Genomic DNA, 21,866 nt, shown 5'->3' with positions numbered 1-21,866 from the left:
AGTTGATATTAATCAGAATTCATTTCAGATAAAAATCTTAACAAGCACTTGAATTCAAAGGTGAGAGTGCATTCCATTCCATTCTCATTTTATGGAGTAACTTTCTTGCCAGCTCCAGGTTGGCACCTTGACTCTCTTGCAAAAGACAGTTCTCAGGAGTGCCTACAGAGTAGGGAACATCTCTGACCACCCCCCACCACTTTGAAGGCAAGAGGGATTGATTCCTTGGTGTTGCCTAAGGTTTGCAGCATTGGAGGCAATTCTGTGAATTTTGAACTTTTAAAACATCTCTTTATATTTTGAAAAGTGAAATAGTTTAGTTCAATTCTCCCTTTTGCTATTCATTTCAAGATTGTCACAGCAGGGTTTGCTAAAGGACCAAAGACAACTGTGAACCCCTTAAAAGGCAGTTTTCCTCTATAAATGTTACATAGGCAGATTGCTTGGGACTGCATTTATTCATTTCCCAACATTCATTACCATACTTCATCTTAGATTAATTTCTTGACAATGCTGACTGATCACTTTGTGAGCACCATCCCAAAATGGGAATTGAATCACTTCCTCCGGCCCAGAGGGCAGCCTTCATCTACTTGGGATGACAAAGATCTACGGTCCCTTGATCCAGTCATCTGTTCCTTAGTCAGCGTCCCTTTAGCTGAGGCACCTGAGCTATTGGGTGCTACCAGCCTGTCTGATGACTTTTAAGTCTTTTCTTGTCACTAATCAACCTGCCTTATCAAACTCTTTAACCTTGAATGTGAAGAAAACCTGGCTGTTTGTGTGGCCATAAATGCCTCCTCACAACAGAACATTTCCCACCCTTGTGTTAGGAAGGTATAAACTGGTACTCTTTGTTTCAGTGCTGTTCTGTGAAGTGGGACAGGAAAACAGGTGATGTCAGTGGCTTCAGGAAGCATCCACAACAGTAGTGGATCATTCTTTGGTTTCATAGGGTAGGGTCTAGTTTGTGATCATCTGCAATGGCAGACGCAGACCTCAGGACCAGGGAGAGCGCTGTGGCAAGTGGTGTAAAAGGATCTCTGTGACAGGAATATGCAGACATGGGTTTAGCTAGCTCTCGCTTCATTAGATAGAGCCACCTTCTTGGTTGCAGAGAGACTTGAACCAACTAAAAACTACCTATACTATCTGTATAATATTATGCAATTAGACAATCTCTGCTATTAGTATAGAGCTAAAAAATAATCTATTCTTATTTGCTGAATCCTGGGGAAAAATGGAATTGAAATATTTTCTACTGTTTTCTACTATTTTCTACTAATAATGACCCAATATTTCCTACTAATAATGACCCAAATCATTATCATCACTAAACCTACCCACACTGGCGAACACACACTCTGGGAAGGGAGAGAGGGGGCAGGAGGGTTGAATCAGTGAATGAATGAGGACCTGCTAGTAAAAATAAGGACCAAAGGATATAAAAGGAATATCAAATCATTCTGTGCAGTAAACCCAACTGAAGCAAAATGATATCAATCCTCCTTTTTCAATCAAAGACTAAGCATTCTGGTAAATAAAATGAAATGATTTGGGGAAATGTAATTTACTTTAGTAGAAATACAATATTCCAATTTAAGAGTAACTTACATATAATCAAGTACATGAGAGACAGTGGGGTTCAAAATGTCCTTTTAATCTGTAATAAGCCAAGCATTGTAATGAGAGTAGTATCTAAACGGCTTTCCCCTTCTTGTGGTCTACACCAAAGAAGATGATTAGCCTGGCTTAGCTACAGAGAAGCAGCCTCCTAAGCAGGGGGGTGAATGTGTCCTTCCTCTGGGAAAATGCTGGGAACCAAGAGGGCTTGTAAACATCAAGGGACAGGTGTATCCTTTTTTTTGCTCTTCACAGTTGAGGATCTGGAACATTCCAGGCTGCCTCCAAAATTGGCAGCAAAAAAAGGTTAACCAGCTGTAAAAGAATGGAAAAGGTATATCTAAAGGGGCAAACTCTTTCATGCCCTAGGGATGCTTTGGCCTCTTGTAAGAGATTCTGTCCACCTCAGTCTGTCCTCGCCTGAGGGAGGGCTAAAGCTAGCCAACCTGGGGCTTAGAAGTAGGTCCATAGCTGCTTCATGGCTTGTTTTCTAAACACGTCCAAATCAGAGACAGATCAAGACCAAGCTCAAATAGAGGATTTTTAGGCACGGGGTAAACTCGAATTTTTTGATTAGAGAAATGAGAGCTGAGGCAAGAGAGTGCTAATGAAAGATTCCAGGCAAAAACGTCAGGGCCAGCTGCCAGCTCACAGACTGAGCTTGGCAGACAGACAGTGGAGCTCTGACAGGGAGTTTCTCTGTGCATTTTAGAAGAAAGCAAAATGGATCTAAATGCAGCGAACCTATTGATTTATTCTCTTTGTACTGGACATGGCTTTTTATTAAAGAAAGCAGATATTCAATAGTGTTAACTAGTAATGGGGATTGACTTTTCACTAATTGCACAGACCTTGGCATTAATACACTTTAATGGAACCTGGGCTCTGCATCCCTCAGATCAATCCTGAAGTTTTTCTCTAACTCTTTCTGGTCAAAGGACATGAATAGCATTGTAACTGAGGGAGACCTTTTTTAATCTTTCTTTCTTTCTTTTAATTCATGGAATGAATAGTCTGAGGAACTTTCTTTTATTCCACAGGACCAGAGAGAGGGATAGTTTGTACAGAAAGTCTGTGGTCTGAACTGACTGTGGAGTTTGGTGTCGGCTGTTTAGAATTCAGTAATGAATGCTGGAAAAGAGTTTGGCTCCCCATGCACCTGGCTGGGTCCTACCCGTGCTGGATTCTCTGAGGTGGAAGACTCATCACTCATTCATCACTCATTGTTGGATTTATTAAAAGTAAATAGGATCCCTGACAGACGCTGAGCTCACACACAGACCTGGAACCAGCGATGTGAGAATATATATTGCTCTCACGAACCCCTAATAGAATCTGATCTCACCCAAAGGCAAAACACCATGGAATACCAGATCCTGCCAGGAAGGAGGACATTCCTGAAATTCCCAGGATGGCAAATGTTCCATCTCCTGTTCTCTAGATTCTTTCCCTGGCCCAGCAGGGCAAAGATGACCTTCTCAGACATAATGTTTCAAATCCAAACCATGAGACTGTGAGGTTTTCAAAAAAGGATGTTTGTGTCTTATTCATCTTTGAATACAATGCCCAGAGTCAGAGTGGCAAACTGCATTTAATTCATGACTTTAACCTCTTTCTAGCTGTGGGGCATTGAGTGAGCCAGGCGCTTTGGGCTGCTATGTCTTTACCTAAAAGAAAATAAAAAGGGTACAAGAAACATAGGCTTTGCAGAGTTGTTTGGGGATTAAGTTAAGATACTGTAAAGCTTTTACTCATTACACTCAAAGCTTTTTAGCTCATTGAGGGCACATAGTAAACTCCAGAGAAGGACAGTTAGGAGTTCATCATCTTGGAATCTTTTGAGCTTAGACATTGGGCATTTGGTAAATGGAGTTCAGTGAATGGGTTCATTCTTTGCTTCAGCTATTTTTATGCCTGCTATGTGCCAGCCACGGTTCTGCAGGGTACAGGCAGACACATCCCCTGACCTCATGGAGTTTACAGTTTGGTGAGGACATAGGCAATAAGTAAATGAGGAATGAATGACTAAACTATGTGAAATGTGATTTAGGATAGTGATAAGTGCTGTGAAAGAAATTAAACAAGATAAAGGAATAGGAAGTAACTGTGTCTGTGAGAGAAGAGCAGGGTGGGGGAGGCAGAGAGCAAGGGGCTGTCGGGGAGACAAGTGAATAAATAACTGTACAGAAATTCTTCAAGTACCCATCATGCACCTCCCCCAGCTTGTTTCAATTCCCCTGACCATGTGCTAACTCAATAACTTCTCTTTTTACCTAAGGATTTTCGTGCTACAGAGTTTGTCACTATGTAGTGAGGTGACGTAACTCCCATTATCCAAACCTCCGTATGCCTTGCATCCTTTTTCCTAAAGTGTCCCCCACCCAAACCCAGGATTTCACCTCAAAAACGAACACTACAATCTGGGAATTTTTCAACAATATAATTTGCTCGAGGGAGTCAGGAAAATGCCTCTCCTTTTACATCTGACTTCAGTACCTCCAGCTTGCCTCTGGAAGGGGACAGCTATGGATTCAAGATGTCTTGGGCCTGGAAGGAGTCTTTGCTTTCTATCTGGCTCTGCAAAGTATAACAAAACTAGACTGCCATATTGAATTATTTTCAGCAGTAGAAATTCTTCGGTGCCCCATCTCAGACCAGGCTCTAATTTGAAAGTAATAACATTTGGGCAAAGCTCAGATGCACTAAGTTGCTGCCGAGGGCTTGGTGGGTTTTGAGGTAATTGGTTTTACTCAGTTGCTGATGCTTCACTTGGACAAATGAGAAATCAAACTACAGCTCAGTTTGCAGAAAAGCCCACGTCAGCAGTTTATTCTGACTACTATTTCAGAGCTTGTTATGTTATTGGCAATAAAATGCAACTAATATACTGTTAATTAATATTGCATCCTAAAGCTAATTTATCACATTATTAATCAGAGTGATAAAACCAGGGAAAATGCGGCTCACCTTTACTGTCTTTTCATCTGTCTTAAACACTGGTATTTATGCACAAATACATGTTTTGGTCAACACTGCCAAGTGTTTGGTTGTTCCTGGATGAGTGTATTCTATTTTCAAACAGTAACTTGCCCCTCAGGAATATTTTATTTAGCAAGACAGGACTTCAAGTGCAAGGGTAACCATTTCTGATCGTAACCTTGGCTTTGTGCTTCTGGTAATTATCCTTTAATTGCATTACCCTATTTGAAATAGAGTTGTAATTGGAAAAAAACAATTTGACATTCCCTGATGCTTACTCTGACATGCACTATTTGCTTTTTATTCAAATGTAAATTCTCTCCATAATACTATCAAAGAAAGAAAAAAAAATTAAGCAAAATTGAAATGTCAGTTGCAATTTCTGACGTGCAGGCAGTGTCATTCACTCGTGCTGTCTGGAAGGCAAGACTTTCGGTTCAGATGGAAAAAAAAAATCAAGCTATGAAATTAGCATGCTCTGAGGAGAGGGAGAGATGGATGGCGGAATCACAGATCCATCCATACGTGTCCACTTTGCACAATGGCTCCAAAATATCAGACAAGCTGCCAGCTATAATTTTTGGATGAATAAGCCTTTCTGCTTTACTATAAAAAAAAAATGTTTTTGCTTAAAAAAACCGAAGGATAATACACTTAACTCTAGAGTTATTTCACCTTAAGCTTCTTGAGGGTGTAATTTTAATTTGGAGCATGTGATATGTGATAGGCTCCAGTGATTTCAGCCTCCTGAGTCACACCCTTTTGTAATCTCTTCCCTTTGAGAGTGAGCTGGACCTTTTGACTTGCTTCTAATGAATAGAACATGGCAAAAGTAATGGGATGTCACTTCCAAGATTAGGTTACACAAAGTGCTGTGGCTTCTGCCTTGGGCTTCTCTGTTTTGCCCTCCCATGTGCTCACTCTGAGGGAAGCCAACTGCCATGTTGTGACCTGCCCTATGGAGAGGCCATGTAGTAACTGAGAGAGGTCTCTGGCTGACAGCCAGAAGGGAATGGAGGCCCTCATCCAAGAGCTCATGAGGAACCCAGTCCTGCCAACGGGATGGAAGTGAATCATTGCTCAGTTGAACTTTCAGATGAGCCTGCAGCCCCGGCCGACACCTGACTGCAACCTCCGGAGAGACTGTTAAGTCACAGGAACCCAGTTGAGTGGCACCTGGATTCTTGACTGATAGGAACTGTGAGGTAGTATGTGTTCATTATTTTAAGCTGCTAAGTTTCAAGGTAATTTGTTATATGGCAATAGATAACTAATATATAGGGCAGGAGAAAATGGTTACTAAACAAGTAATTGTAGATGTTTGGTTTGCCATGGGATTTGATAGGGAAAAAAATGAATGGTGGTGGAGGAAAACAACAGCTATGCTACTACTTCAGTAGGTTTCCTCAAATAAGTCACATAAACTTACTGTGCCTCAATTTTCTTATCTTTATCATAGGAATAATTTACTCACAAAATTTTTGAGTTGAAAATGAAATACCAAATGCAAAAGCACTTAGAAAATTTCTAAGTACCGTACATACATGAAATGATTGGTATTAAAAATTTCTAGTACTTTTTCGGCACTTGGGTGGCTCAGTCAGTTAAGTGTCCGACTCTTGGATTTGGCTCAGGTCACGATCTCATGGTTTGTGAGTTCAAGCCTTGCGTCAGGCTCTGCCCTGGCAGCACAAAGCCTGTTTGGGATTCTCTCTTTCTCTCTGCTCCCAACTCTTGCTCTTTCTCTCAAAAATAAATACACACACACACACACACACACACACACACACACACACAAATTTCTTGTACTTTGGACAATATCCCTCCAATGTAGGACCACGGTATGGTAGAATGAGCACCATGTCTCAGGAGACCTGGATTCGAATCTAGGCTTTTCCACTGCATGGCTGCATGACCTTAAAAAAGGACTTAGGCTCTATCACTTTCAATTTCCTGACACTGAGAAAAAGGGAAATAGGACAAGTAAGTTTTGATCAATAACAGCAGCCTAACAGCATGGGTATAGTAATTGGTAAAAAGTAATTGGTCACTCTGGTCAAAAGTCACAGAAATCCAACCTGAAATAGATTATCTCTAGGATCTACTCTAGATTTTAAAATATTGATTTTTAGTATTTGTTTGGGTTTACTAGGTTCCCAAAGGAATGTGATTGTAATTTTCCTGCACCTAGGATATATGTGTGTCAGAACGAGTGAAAAAAATACATTTCTTGAGAGCATGGCTAGCTAAGTGAATCAATTATAAATCCTGAGCAAAGGTATTAGAGCAATGATGTCGAAATGCCAGGTATGACAGAGTTGACTACCGGTGACTGTTTCTGATCTTCTGATTCTTCCACTCAACATACCTCCAAACACTTCCTTAGGTGTGGAAGTGGTGTTCTTATTCACATACCCCTGAAGTCTGAATTTTGCAGCTATGACCTTCATGATATCACAGGGCCAGGACAAGCCCTTGCATAACCATGAATATAGGTGTCTCCTACTGCCTCACCTGCTCACTTGCTACATCCTAGTCTTGACCCAAGTATTATTTCCTTTGGTCCCCCCAAACACAAGCAATAGCACTACCCTTTTTCTTATAAGCAGAGTAGAAAGTTGCTTAACCAGAGAGTTCTGAAGATCCTATGAAGTTCCCCTTGACCACACCATCTTTCTCAATGGCTTTCATCAATATCCTTAAGTCTAAGCTTTAGGTCACTTCCTCAAGTTAGAAGGTATTTGGGAAAGTATACTAAATTTGCAAGCAAAAGATATGGGTTGAAATTCAGGTTCTGGCAGAATATAACTGGGGAAATGTAGGCAAAAATTGTGAGTCAGAAGTTAATTAATCTGGGCCTGACTTTTCTCCTCTACAAAATGAGGAAGAGAATATCTGCCCTGTCTTTCTGCATGTTTTATGGATTAGGTGAAATAATGATTGAAGAATTATTTTGGAATTTAAAAAGTCCTGTGTGAGTGCTGTGATCCTTAAGGGCTAACACATTGTTCTTTATGTTAGCAGTGATGAGGTCGTCTGTGCAATCCTTAAGACACTGAAAAGAAGGTGACAAGGCTGAGTAAGTTTTAATTGATGAGCACAGGGTGAGGGCATGGGTGCATGAATCAGGACCCTTAGATCAAAGTGAAAGAAATCCAGGGCACCTGGATGGCTCAGTTGCTTAAGTGTCGGACTTCTGCTCAGGTCATGATTTCATGGCTCATGAGCTGGAGACGTGCATCAGGATCCTTGCTGCTTGGGATTCTCTCTCTCTCCCTCTCCCTCTCTCTCTGCCCTCCCACACTCTCTCTCTTTCTCTCAAAATAAACTTAAGTTTTTTTTTTAATGTTTATTTATTTTTGAGAGAGAGAGAGAGACAGAGCAAGAGTGGGGGAGGGACAGAGATAAAGGGAGACACAGAATCCAAAGTGGGCTCCAGGCTCTGAGCTGTCAGCACAGAGCCTGACGCAGGGCTCGAACCCATGAACCACGAGATCATGACCTGAGCCAAAGTCGGACACTCAGGTGCCTCCATCTCAAAATAAACTTTAAAAGTGAAAGAAGTCCAACTCAAAATAGTTTGGGAAAAAGAAGAAACTTTCTAAAAGAGCATTACACTTAACCTAGAGAAGAACAAGGGTGGAATTGTTCCTCATGGAAAACTGCAAAAGGAGTCAAATTCAACCTGGGAGAGGCCCCTTCTCTAGTACGTAGACTGTCTTCTTCCACGTATTGGGAACCTGGCTGATGGGTGCTCCCACCATTCAAATTCTGTTGCTCCCACCACCCAGAGGAGGTGAATCCTCTCCTTAGTTGAAGCTCTGAGTTTTCTAGGGAAGGATTTGGGTTGGCTTGGTAGAGGTGCCCACCAGTGAACCAACTGTGGCCAGGAAGGCAGAATCCCCAGGGGAACACCTAGCAACTGCCTTTCCCAGAGGGGCGAAAATGCCTGGGAATGACCCTCCAAATGTCCTCCTCAATAAGGCCCTCACCACGTGGCTGGGCTGCTACATACAGTCATCTAGGCTGCACAGTGCCCTGTACACAACAGCCCCATCTGCCCCGGGAGAAAACTAAATGCCAGGCAGCTGCATGAAAGCACTTCATTTCTCAAGGGAATGTACCCCAAAAGGTGATAGCAAAAGAAACCATGTAAAATGTTTATCTTAATGAGAGGGGATGGGAAAAGTTTCCCCTGGGAGGAAGGATGTGCCCATGCCAGAGAAGCCTTCTCAATCCTCTGTCAGAGCCCACCAGTGCAAGGCCCTGGATGGAGATAGGCGATAATTCCCTTCTGTTGTAGGGAGAACCCCTACACCTTTCATACTGATGGAATGGAAGGAGAAACTCCACTCAGCCTCTAATATGAATGGGAAAACTACAAAGTAGGAGTTCTCTCTTTTCACACATTAAAGAAATGATTGCTCTTCCCAATGTTGCTGGAGGCATATTCCAAATTGAGCTGTTAAGGTGGGAGGACTCCAGTCACCTTCGTTACCCTCTGCCAGGATTATCAAGTGGCACTGAACCCACTCCATCTCTCCTACTGAGTGCGACCAGGTTAATCTTCCTCAAGCCCACAGGCTCTAATCCTCTCCCCACTGCCTGCATTCCCTCATCCGGGCACCCAAAGCCCCCCGCACTATGGCTAAAATCTACCTTTCCAGGTCCATTTCTCACTTTCTCTCTAGTCCATACATATAGACCTTATTCTCCAATATGTCCAACTGGGGCTCACCTCCAATTCTTCAAGTGAGCTCTTCCTCTGCCTGGAATGTGCTGCCTTTTGACATCTTCCCTGTTTGTCCTTTATGAAGCCTTTCCTGACTCCCCCAAGTAGACATGTCTTCTCTGACTCCCGGAACTGATGGTTTGTACTTCCTTATGGCACTCACCACACTCTGTCTCAGGTAATATTTGTACTTGTTATATTTCATCCTTTCAGTGAAAAGATCCTGGAAAGAAAGTTAAAAAAAAAAATGGTGGTGGCAAATAGGTACATTTCCTACTATGTGCTGACACCACTACCCATTTTAAGTTATTTAATCTTCAATACAGATGAAAAAATTTTACAGAGGAAAAACTGAGGCACGAAGTTTAGTAACTTGCCCAGGGTCACATAGCTAAGTCGGGATTTGAACTCAGGTAGTGCTCCTCCCTGCACCTGTGCTTCTGACCATTATACCACTTCTCATGCAGGCAGAGGTGTGTTTACAGTGAAGCCCACAAAGTTCTTTCTAAGACAGTGTACTTAATTTTTACCTGTAATTTTGTATTCTTTCCTTAGAGAGGCCCTCAAGATTGTGTTAACTTCAGGTTGTATAAAACCGTCTTGCCCATCTTTGAATCCTCCTAAACCTTGATTAGTGACAATGATCATCAGAAGGGTGATGATGATGATTCCAAGCTTTACATAGAGCATTTACAAGGCATTCTCAGCCAGCATCTCACTGGATCCTTAAAACAACCTGGAAGTTAGGCCTGGTCATTGCCACATTTACAGATGGCAAGACTGACCTCAAAGACACTGATTGAGTTTGCCTAAGGCCGCCAAGCTAGTAAGTGATGGAGCTGGAGCTGAAATTCAGGGTTTCTGATCCCATACATCATGCTTCCTCTACGTAGGTATTTGCTGCCTGTGGGTTCTGAGAACCTTTCCAGCGCTTAGTGGATGGCACTCCTCGCCCCCGCCCTGTAGAGACCCATTTGAAGAGCACTCCATCACAGCCAACAATTATCTAAATTGAAGTTGTCCATCCTGCCTTTTAAGTTCTTCTCCAGATAATGAACCTTTTCAACCAACACAGGGTGCTTGATGTTAATCACACAGAGAAATGCAAACTCAATCTATTCACCTTCGAAGGAGACAGAGCCTAAAAGGTATGGGAAGTGCATTTAACTTCCAAGCCCTAATCTTGATCATTTCTACGGGGGGACTTCTTCATCTGCCTGTATTCCAGAGACTTTTCAAACACCTCACACAGTTGCTAAATGATAATAAAAATATGTTTGCCCATATGTAGACATTTTTTGGTAAGTAGCCTACAATTTATCATTCTGCATTACAGAAAGCCTGGAGAATTATATTATATAGAAGGGTTCAGCTTTTACAGCTGATATGTAAATATATTCCCAAAGCAGAGGAACCCTGGATCCTGTGAATAATGTCTAAACAATGACCCTGGAGAAATCACAACATCCAGTTATATCCAAGGACACAACAACTCTAAGTATCATGCAGGGAAGTGCCTCCACCAACAGGCCCTTGTCTTCTTTCTCAGACTTAAGGGGTCAGTGGGAAAAAGGTAAACAGAGGCAGTAGTTAAGACCTCTGTCTATGGAGTTAGGCCAGCCCGGGTATGACTCCGGCTTCACCCCATAGCAGCAGTATGGCTTACGCATATTGCTAAATACCATTAATTGATTCGACAAATATTTACTGAGGACTTATTAGAGGGCAGCCAGCGTGGTAGGTACTGAGACAAAGAAGAGAACAAAACAGAAACCACATCATCAAGTTTTCATTTGCAAAATGGAAATAATTGAAGCACCTATCTTATACGGCTGTGTGAGGATTACAACATGGCAGGGAGCTAGCTCATACTTATCAGTACACAAAATAACAAAATAATCTTTTACTTGGATTTCAGATTTTAAAAACATCTCAGGATTGTTCATTTGTTTATATTTTGAGTCTCTCCAAGCCCCGTTTTTCAGAAAATTTTTCAGGGCTTTCCCTTGATGGGGCCTGATATTAAGTTTCTGGTGCTTCAGGCCACATGGGTGGGAACCATGGTAGGAGGTGGGACAGCAGGAGGGTGAGGTACATTCAGCAAATCCAGCCAAGGTCAGAATTTGCAAGGCGGCCTTGGCATAGATACTCCCGACAGAAGGGATTCTGCAGATACTTTTTAACCTCTGGAGTTTCTGTCTGCCCAGAACACTATTAAAAGGTTTCAAATGAAGTGTTTAACCTAAATACCTGATGTTGTGGCTCACATTCATTTCGTTTCCTCTTGCCCTCCAGGTCTCAGTGGTTGGGGGTTGAGTTGGATGGCCCAGCCAAGAGATGCTCACTTCTGCCGGGGTTTGGATACCTGTGCTCTCCCTTGGGCCTGTGATGCACCAGGACCCTAAGCCTGTGAGCCAACCCATCTCTCCCTGGTACACAGACACAAGCCCAGGACCACTCCATCTCTGATGGCCCAGCACCTGCTCTTCCCTCCCGTTCCCAGAGAACCACACTTTTCTTCTTTCATCTTTTTATCACTAGGAATCCATTTCCCAGAAAGGCTTAGCATCCATCTCCTTGTCCCCCAGTTTTTGAGATGGGCTGAAACAAGAGGCAAAGTAAATATCTTACGAAATTGCCAATATAAACTATTTTTAACTGAGAGGAAGGAAAGAAGGAAGGCAGGCAAACTTGAAGAAACCAGGGTTGAATTTTGTAATGACTCCTCTGTTCTGCTCTTTAATAATAATTATTACAGTTGACTGAATGCTTCCTCTGTACCAAGCAATGAGCTGAGCAAAGTTTTACATATATCATCTCACTTAATGATCACAACTGAAAGGATTCCCTCCCCACTACCCCACCCCATTAAGTTATTACCATTTTAAGGATGCAAAAACTGAGGGGCAGAATTGTCAAGAGACTTGCCCAACGTTCTTAAATATTTGACCACAAGAGCCATGCCTCATCTGCTATATGAGAAGGAGGGGATACAAACCATTAGCATCAACAACTTTCATCACCTTTTGGTAATGCTGTATTTTTGTGATTATTACAGTAATAGTGTTCAGTATAGGAAATTTGAAAATTGTACAATATATGATAGAAAAAATATAAAAGGACATCAGACCAAAGATAAATTCCCTTAACATTTTGGGGTCTCTTTCTGTTTTTCTGCTTTACTTTGTTTTTAAACAAATTTGGAGTTGTCCTGCTTCCCTCGTTTTGTACTCTGTCATAAAAAAAATAATTAACATCATGAGTATTGCCTCATGTCATTGAAATTTTTCCAAAAAACTTATTTGTTTGCATTATGTTGATACATAAATATTATATACCATTAGTTATTCAACAGTTTTCCTCTTGTTGGAAAATTAGTTTGCAAATTTTGCTATTATAAGGGTGATGAGCATCATTGTACAAAATCTCTATTTTTAAGCCCCAGTGGCAACAATGTTTGTCATTTAGAGGCAATTTCCCCCCTACAAGAAGTCTCATCATTTACACCCTCTGGTTGTTTAGTCATGATGACCTTCGTGCCTGGATGGAGCTGATACATTGCACCTGCTGGGAACAGACACAGCTGGGCCTGGGCTGTGAGTACCCAGACCAAAGGCCAACAACAGGCAAAGTGACAGCACCTGCAGCTACTCACCGCTTGCTGTTCTGGGCTCAGCTGGGTGAGGATCTCCCAGAAGGAGGGATGAGCAGAGTGGAGAGAGCAACCAATGAGAGCCCGTATGTGACTGTGGACCTGCATATACCTCTCAGAGCTCACCACTGCCTGCCGCAGAGCCCGCTTACCTTGACGCCCACCTTTGGTACCTACAGCTATTTCCTCCTGGGGCCCAGACTCAAGACACTGCACTTCCTGCAGCCCCCAAGCCTTTGCCTTCTCTGCATCAGATTCTTACCTACCAAAGATAAAACAGAGGACAGCAAGCAAAACACTTCCTTTTGTTTATTTTCCCCTTTATTTCCAAAACCTTATTCTTACTTGGTCAAACTCCCATTCCTGACTCAAAGAAAGGAGGGGACTAACTTCTTTTACCCGGGGCAGGGAGAAGAACGGAAAGGGAAGGAGGTAGAAATACACCTAGTAGACTACATTACCAGTTTATCTCTGGCTTCCTGCTTTCCCTAAGGTGTAATGTTTTTATATTTTAAAATATTTAGTCAACAAAATTTGTTGAACATGTAATATATGCCAAGAATTGTGTTTAAAGCAACAGAGGATAGAAATGACCAAGGCTCATCTCAAAAGAAAATTTCACATAAGTTTGCTCTGATTAGCTGCTTTTCCGGAAATGTAGAACATTGCCATTTACTGAGCATCTGTATTAGGTTCTTAAGTTGGCCCATTTAATCCTCATAATATTGCTATCCTGTAGGTCCCACTGTTCACATTTTACATGTAAGGAAATCCCAGGCCTCTAGACACCAAGTAACTTGTGTGAAGTCATAAAGCCAGGAATGAATAGCAACAATATTCAAATATTCAAATATTCAGGGTTTTCTAAAGCCCATGTTTATTAGAAACATTCCCCCACCAAAGCCTTTAAGCAAATGGTACTCAAGCAAATGGCACTCCCACTTAACCTTAAGAAATTTTGTTTCTAAATGTATATACTTTGTCCAAAGCAGGTTGGAGAAAACTTCACTGGAAGTTTATAGTAAAACATCGCCCTCTTCTGGACATATGGGCATCGTACAATGGAGATGAATACAAAGGATTTAAACGGCAGAACAAAAGTACAATTATGTGCCCAATGATACAATGGAAAGCTGTTGTTATCATTTATCAGGTGTATATCTTACTCTTAAAAGTAAGAAATGGAATGGAAGCAGAAAGACATTTTGGAACCAGCCAAGCAATAATTTTCCATCTATTTTTATGGAGGTGTCTCCTGGGGATAGAAGTAGGTAAAATCTTCAACTATAGGACACACCTTAAGAAACCTGTAATATTACCTAACTATATTAATAACTATAATAACAAGCCATAATACTACCAGGAACATCAGAATCAAATAGCTCCAATGAATCCTGAATAGGAAGAAGTTCACACTCATAACCTGGATGGAGAAAGGATACATATAGTGAATATAGGTCAGCCTTTGCACTTTAGAGTCAAATTACCTCACTTGATCCCTCTCTCTTTCATTTATAAGCTGTGACCTTATGCAAGTTATTAAATTATTTGAGCCTCAGTTTCTTCATTTGTTAAAACGGAATTATAAAAGTAGCTTCTTAAGTGATATAAGCCAGACAAAGACAAATATTGCATGTAACACTCACAGGTAGAATCAAACAAACAAACAAACAAACAAGAAGTCAAACTCTTAGGAACAGAGTGTGGAAAAGTGGTTTCTAGAGCCTGGAAGTGGGGGAGCAGTGTACAGGGGAAATATGGAGAAGTTGGTAAGAGGGTAGAAACTTTCAGCTAGAAGATGAATAAGGTCTGAGAATCTAATGTAAAACATGGTGACAGTAATTGCTAATATTGTAGTGTGTCATTGAAAAAGGAAAAGTAAGACAGGTGGGAAGAGGAAATGGGATAAAACCTAACAGAGGCAGTAACATTGTTAAGAGTTAGACTCAATATGTGTGAAATGGTACTTTATTATTAGGTCTGTCCCAATTATTAACTATATAGAATCAGGTATTGCTTTTATAAAATTTTTTAAAGTTTATTTATTTATTTTGAGAGAGAGAGAGAGAGAGTACAAGCAGGGGAGGGCCAGAGAAAGAGGGAGAGAGAATCCCAAACAGGCCCCACAGTCAGCATGGAGCCCGATGTGGGGCTTGAACTCACGAATTGTGAGATCATGACCTGAGCCAAAACCAAGAGTTGGACGCTTAATCGACTGAGCCACCCAGGTGCCCTGGTTATATTAAATTTTGAACCACAAAAGCCAACAATGTAGAATTATAAAAACAGCATGTTTTTTTTTTTCCTGAAGTGTGTTTATTTTTTTTTAATGTTTATTTATTTTCAGAGTAGGGGAGGGGAAGAGAGAGAGAAGGTGAGAGAATCCCACGCAGGCTCCATGCGGTCAGCACACAGCCTGATTGGGGGCTAAGACCCACGTGCAAGATCATGACCCGAGCTGAAATCAAGAGTTAGACGCTTTACTGATTGAGCCACAGTCATCCCTGAAGTGTGTTTATTTTTATCAATGTGTTGGCTAATATCAAAGGTTGAACAAACCAAATATTTCTCTAAATTATACAAGTTTTAGAGCTACGTACTTTTCCAAGGAAATCAATGATATCTCTACAAAGATGGTTTGGAACAAGAACCTCAGAAATCTGACAATCTGTGAAATTCACGGCAAAGATAATCTATACTTTGTTTCATCTAATTTCAAAACTGAAACAAAGGTTTGAAATGCATCAATATAGTGGAATATCAAAAAAGATGAATGTATCTAAATATCCCGATCATAAGTGATTTAGAATATCCAGCTTTCAGGGCACCTGGGTGGTCCAGTTGATTCAGAGTCCAGCATCAGCTCAGGTCATGATCTTGGAGTTCATGGGTTTGATCCTCGCGTCGGGCTGTGCTGACAGCTCAGAGCCTGGAGCCTGCTTCAGATTCTGTGTTTTGCTCTCTATCTGCCCCTCCCCCACTCACACCCTGTCTCTGTCTCTGAAAAATGAATACATGTTAAAAAAAAATAAAAAAAATAATATCCAGCTTTCTAAAGTACCATCAAGTATCAGAGTCACTGTACTTCTAGTTTTTTGGCACTATTGGCATCGGAAGTGACATACAGAAAATGTTGAACTGTGTGTGCCTGGTTCTCCTTTTCTGGTAGGAACCTCGTCTCACATTTTCTACTTCAACCATACAGAATTAAATGTCCTGTTAAGGGCAGAAGGGAGGAAGAACCAGAGCTGTTAATGCTTAAAATTCACTTTGCTAGCAATGTATTATAAATCACTAATTTAAGGCAATGATATACCTTTAATTGCCTGACAAGTTAATTAATTCAGATTCAGCTATTAAAAATTTCAGATCATTTAACCTAGGAATGAGTTCTAACTATTAGATATAGGGTTACAGAGAAAATGCATTAGGTATTCAAACAAAAAATTTTAAAACATTCTAAGGGCTTTAAAAGCAAGTAATACCAACCAAAACACCAAACACTGATATTTTAATTGTAAGTCTATTCTCTGTATTATAGAATTTCAAACCCTGGTGGCAAAGTACCACAGTCTGTGCTACATTCATCCTTTAAAGTAGGTTGAGTTAAGGTCTATGACAACTATAGAGAAGCTTCTGCAAGAATTTGGAGGAGGAAGAAATATGTGACTATAGGTCACAGCTGCTTGTGCTCCTTCTTTAAAATGTATGTGTTCAGGGGCGCCCGGGTGGCTGTTGGTGAAGTGTCCCACTTTGGCTGAGGTCATAATCTCATGGTTCATTGGGTTCAAGCCCCGCATATTGGGCTCTGTGCTGACAGGTCAGAGCCTGGAGCCTCGTTTGTATTCTGTGTCTCCCTCTCTTTCTGCCCCTCCCCTGCTCATGCTCTGTCTCTCTAAAATAAACATTAAAAAAAAAAAATGTTAAAAAATATATCTATGTTTCAAGGGCATGATTTTTAAACAGGCCATTTTACCTTTGAACTCTGGTGGTTTTTACCCTCGGATGAATAGAGTTAATTCTTCATCTGGTCAATTCCTTGTATTCACTTAATAGCCAGTCGTGTGGAAAAAGTGCAAATGACGGGCTCATGTTAACTGAAAAGTACAGGATTGACTTCAGATGTAACTGGATCCAGGTACCCAAATCCTGTCTGTCTTGGTCTGTGGCTTCTGCTTTTACCTATGCTGCTTTCATTCTAAGTCAGATTCTTCTTGAGTGGTGTCCAGATTAACCACCAATAGGTCCAGTCCTAAATCTGTAAGATTAGAAACTGTCATTGAAAAATGAGTATCTCTTGTTCTCTAGTCCCAGCAAAGCTGATGTTTATTGGCTTTGATTGGCTCAGTTAGTCACTAACTGAAACAGTCACTAAATTTGGGGAGATGCTGCACTCTCAAAGGCCAGGACTTGGTGATGTGCCCACCCCTGGAACCACCAAGTGAGGTCAATGCCACCTAAACAACATGGGCGGAGAGTATAAAGGCGGTTATTCAAAGACAAATTTCAGTACTAACACCAAAAGGGGGAATTGATACTAAGCATGCAAAACACTATTGAGCTTTAACCAGGGTGGTGAAGACAAAATAAAAATGAACAGGAAAAAAAAAAAAAAAATCAAAGCAGATTCAAGAATGTTCCAAGGAGGAACCAAATGGTTTTGACAATAGGAACAGAAGAAAGGGGTAAAAAATGTGCCATATATTCATGGACTTACCTAAGGTAGGATACAGGAAAAGAAAAAAATATAATGAAGGGATTATATTCTGATTTAGAGTCAGGGCCTTTCTGGGAAACAATTTGGAATAGAGACTTACTAGGTTATTGTATTAGCCAGGGTTCTCCAGAGAAATAAAAGAGGGTGTGTGTATAGAGACAGACAGACAGACACACACACACACACACACACACACACACACACACACACACAGATTTTTTAAGGAATTGGCTCACATGATTGCTGGGCTGGTAAACCCAAAATCTATAGGTGATCTGGGCACCTAGAGAAGACATGATGATGCAGCTCAAGTCTGAAGGCAGTCCAGAGGCAGAATTTGTTCTTCTTTGGGGTTCATCAATCTTTTTAAGGCCTTCAATTGATTGGATGATGCCCACTCACATTATGGAAGGTCATCTGCTTAATTAAAAGTCTACTGATGTATATGTTAATCACATCTAAAAAACACCTTCTCAGTATCTAGAGTAATGTTTCACCAAAAACTGGATACCCTTGCCTGACCAAGTTGACACAGAAAATCAAACATCCCAGTCACCCACTTGAATTCTGAATGATCTCCATATTGAGCCAGAAGGCAGTTGGCCTCCCAATGACTCAGGCCAAACCCCAGACCAATTAAATCAAATATTTGGGGCTGAGGCCAGGTAAGGTATTTTTTTCTGATGTTCCACAGGTTGTTTCCATGTGCAACCAAGGTTCAGGACCATGCCCTGTAGAGCAGTGATTCTCCAAGCATGGCTTCCAGACTAGCCATTTCAACCTCATCTGCAAATTTGATAAAAATGCGAATTTGTTGTCCCTACTCCAGACCTACTAAATCATAAACTGTTGGTTCCACCCTGCGCCTGCAGACTGTGGTTTAACAAGCCCTCCAGGTGATCCTGATGCATGCTCAAATTTGCACTGGTCTAGAGTTCCACAACACAATGCTAACAAGCACAGGACACTAACACTATACCTTCACTCTCTTTTTTCTTAGTTAGCAGGGCAGGTCTGTTAGTAAGCCTCTTTGGGTGAAAGAACTCATTAAGGCTCATTAAGGTTTGCTTAAGTAATAGAGTATTTGTTGCAAGGATCTGTATGAATATAAAGGAATCAACTGTGTGGCCAGGTTTCACTGATAGTGGGTAATTTCAAGATACAACAGATGTACTAATCTGACAGCAGCTCTGGAGACTCAATGACAGCTTCAAGAGCTCTTGCCTCCCAAGTGTGTAGGTCTAGAACCCTAACGTGCCTTAGCTATTCTGCCATTTCATCTCTCTTTCTACAAACCTCTGAATTCTTTCTCCTGTATCTTGTCTAAATTTCTGAAATAGGAGCGCTGGGGTGGCTCAGTCAGTTAAGCGTCCGTTTTGGCTCAGGTCGTGATCTTGTGGTTTGTGGGTTTGAGCCCCGCGTCAGGATCTGTGCTGACAGTTTAGAGCCTGGAGCCTATTTCAGATTGTTTCTCCCTCTCCCTTTGCTCCTCCCCTGCTCACACTCTTTCTCTCAAAAGTAAATAAACATTAAAACAAATTTTATTTCTGAAATAATCTGATAGGCTCAGTTAATCTCTTTCATCACTTGGTGATGTTTCCTTTAATATTTGCCCAACGCGTAAGCTTTGCTAGCCTAACTGGCTTTCCTTGGGTCAGGTCTCTTACGAAGCCCAACCAGTTGGGAACAGGGGAAAGCAAAATGCAGAGTAAGAATCTCCTAGGGCCATTTCCCTTAAAAGGTCTGAGGATCCTCCTAACATGAGTTTGTGGGTTATGTCACACAGTGGAAAGCTTGGTCTGTCAGGGATGTTTAGCTGTTCTCTCTTAAATCTATGTGTAGTTCTTTGAAAAAAAAAGGTATCAAGGACAAATTAAGCATTCAACTGTAACTTTTTGGAGATGAGTTGGAAACTTTTACTGACAAACTTTGGGAATGTTTTCCTTTCAATATTTGCTATAGGGAAGTCTTTTTGTGACCAAATTTAGAAATGCCATGAGCCATAGTATTTTGGAAAATAATCTTATTTGCACGCACCAGTTTGTAGGGCCTATATTTTATGCAGAAATGCTCTTTGCAGTCTCCTTCACTAAGGCATAAATGACTAAAGTTTATTGGTATTTTCTAAAACCTTATTTACCAAAAAGGAAAAAAAAAAAACAAAACGCTCAAGTGATAGTTTTCTCTAGATCATCAGATTGGCCCTCCAGGTTCTCTTCTAATAACTGATCTGATTTCACTATACTAAGCTGAACTGAAATACAGGAAAGTCCAATCCAAAATGGAAGGCTTCCCCTTTGGGGTAGACAATGAGTTTGTTATTTACAAACCTTAATGATGCCACAGTTCACTGAACGTCTCTGAATCATTTTACCTCTTAATGCCAAAATTAAATTTGTACTTCACCCAGATCTTTGTAGAACCCATTTACATGGTACCAGGATTGCCACTATTACTTTAGCTTATGCCACCAAATAACAAATTGAATTAAAAAATTGTAATGTTTATTTTTTAAGAGAGCACGACAGAACACGAGCAGGGGAGGAGCAGAGAGGGAGGGAGACACAGAATCTGAAGCAGGCTCCAGGCTCTGAGCTGTTAGCACAGAGCCCGACGCAGGGATGAAACTCAATGAACCATGAGATCATGACCTGAGCCAAAGTCCGATGCTTAACCGACTGAGCCACCAGGTGCCCCACAAATTCAATTTTAAAAGTAACTGGAAGTAAATACTACTTTGAAGTCCAGATCATAAACTTGGGCTACCAGAATATAATTAAAACTAAAGTTTAATTTAGGTTGATCAAACTGATTGGTAACTGATTATTGGTAACAAAGGGATACTTAACAGATAGTATTTCTGTTTTGATTGTTTCAGGTCTCCTTTTACAGGCCATACTCTTCATGAAGTTCTCTCAAAAGGACAAAGATCCTGCAATTTGACCTGTGTCTAGTTTTTACACTATTTAAGAAAAATGTGCCCTCACCTTAAAATGTGTCTTTGAAAAGTATCATCCAAGTTTACAATGAAAATCATGAGCCAAACTTTTGTGTTTTCATGCATTATCTGTTGAAGTTGGGACTATTGGAAGGTTTTGGACATCCTAGCAATGTTTGTAAGCATTATACTTTTAGTATGTCCATTTATTTCAAAATCACAGATGGGGGAGCCGGGGTGGCTCAGTCGGTTAAGTGACCGACTTCAGCTCAGGTCATGATCTCATGGTTTGTGAGTTCGAGCCCTGCATCTGGCTCTGTGCTGACAGCTCAGAGCCTGGAGCCTGCTTTGGATTCTGGGTCTCCCTCTCTCTCTGCCCCTCTGCTGTTCACGCTCTATCTCCATCTCTCTCTCTCAAAAATAAACATTAAAACAAAACAAAACAAAACACAGATGAAGATTATGGCAACTCCTTAATAAAACATTTGTTTGCTTGTAGATTAATACGAAATGAGAAAATTGAAGTTTTTAAATCATTAAGTGTTTCACAAAGACATTTATCCCTCATGGTTTCAAGGGGAAAAATTTAATATGGCTAGTTGTGCCACTGATAGGACTGTAATTAATTACTTTTAAATTGCACTTAAAGATGCAGTATTACTAATCCAACTCAGTTAATAATGTTTTACCAGGTAAATCTCCTTTATCTCCTAGAAGCTAGATTATCTTGGTAAAATTAGTCAATCCTCACTACTGTGCCATTGCAAATAATCTATAAATTGGGGTATATATTCTACAGGAGTTTATCATGCTTTTCAAACTAAGTGTTCAGTGAAGCATTTGATGGTTTTCAGTAAATAAAAACCATTATTTTCCCAAATCTCTCCACTTTATAAAAATAAGTGAGGGGTGCCTGGCTGGCTCAGTCGGAAGAGCATTGTAACTCTTGATCTCAGGGTAGTGAGTTTGAGCCCCATACTGGGTGTAGAGATTACTTAAATAAACCTTAAATAGATAAATAAATGAAACCCAGAAGTGCCTATGCATATTTTCATATCCTGACTCATATTCCTGAAAAAAGAAATCTGGTTGACTATTATTGGGTGAGACCTAAGAATGCTACAAAGAGAAACCATTCTACTCCCAGGGTTCTTTAAAATATTCCACTTTAGTGTAACTACCAGTGTTCACAGTTTAATTTAAAAGTGAAGAGATTAAGCATTTA

At 40.8% G+C, this 21,866-nt stretch overlaps 1 protein-coding gene across 2 annotated transcripts; it reads left to right on the top strand.

The window, feature by feature from the left end:
• The first annotated feature begins 9,427 nt into the window (after positions 1 to 9,427).
• LOC102971496 lies at positions 9,428 to 15,021 on the top strand. Of its 2 annotated transcripts, XR_006208270.1 has the most exons (4): positions 9,428 to 9,512; positions 10,228 to 10,482; positions 11,630 to 11,743; positions 12,857 to 15,013. XR_006208270.1 is itself a non-coding variant. In XM_007082012.3 (2 exons), the coding sequence occupies exons 1-2, from the start codon at positions 11,672 to 11,674 to the stop codon at positions 13,476 to 13,478; spliced, it is 717 nt and encodes a 238-aa protein (XP_007082074.3). In that variant the 5' UTR covers positions 11,346 to 11,671; the 3' UTR covers positions 13,479 to 15,021. The 2 variants fall into 2 exon arrangements, 1 of the variants encoding a protein (XP_007082074.3); XM_007082012.3 differs by lacking the exons at positions 9,428 to 9,512; positions 10,228 to 10,482 and having other exon boundaries at positions 11,346 to 11,766; positions 12,857 to 15,021.
• The last annotated feature ends 6,845 nt before the right edge of the window (positions 15,022 to 21,866 follow it).

Source organism: Panthera tigris, chromosome D1 (genome assembly GCF_018350195.1).
Source record: "Panthera tigris isolate Pti1 chromosome D1, P.tigris_Pti1_mat1.1, whole genome shotgun sequence".
Lineage (NCBI taxonomy): Eukaryota > Metazoa > Chordata > Mammalia > Carnivora > Felidae > Panthera > Panthera tigris.
This window is presented reverse-complemented; position numbering and strand designations above follow the sequence as displayed.

Bases quoted from the DNA above. Each gene is read 5' to 3' on its own strand.
- LOC102971496 (XM_007082012.3), top strand. From the start codon at position 11,672: ATGCTCACTTCTGCCGGGGTTTGGATACCTGTGCTCTCCCTTGGGCCT. The intron at 11,767-12,856 runs GTACACAGACAC...CTGGTTGTTTAG, and splicing joins AGCCAACCCATCTCTCCCTG to TCATGATGACCTTCGTGCCT.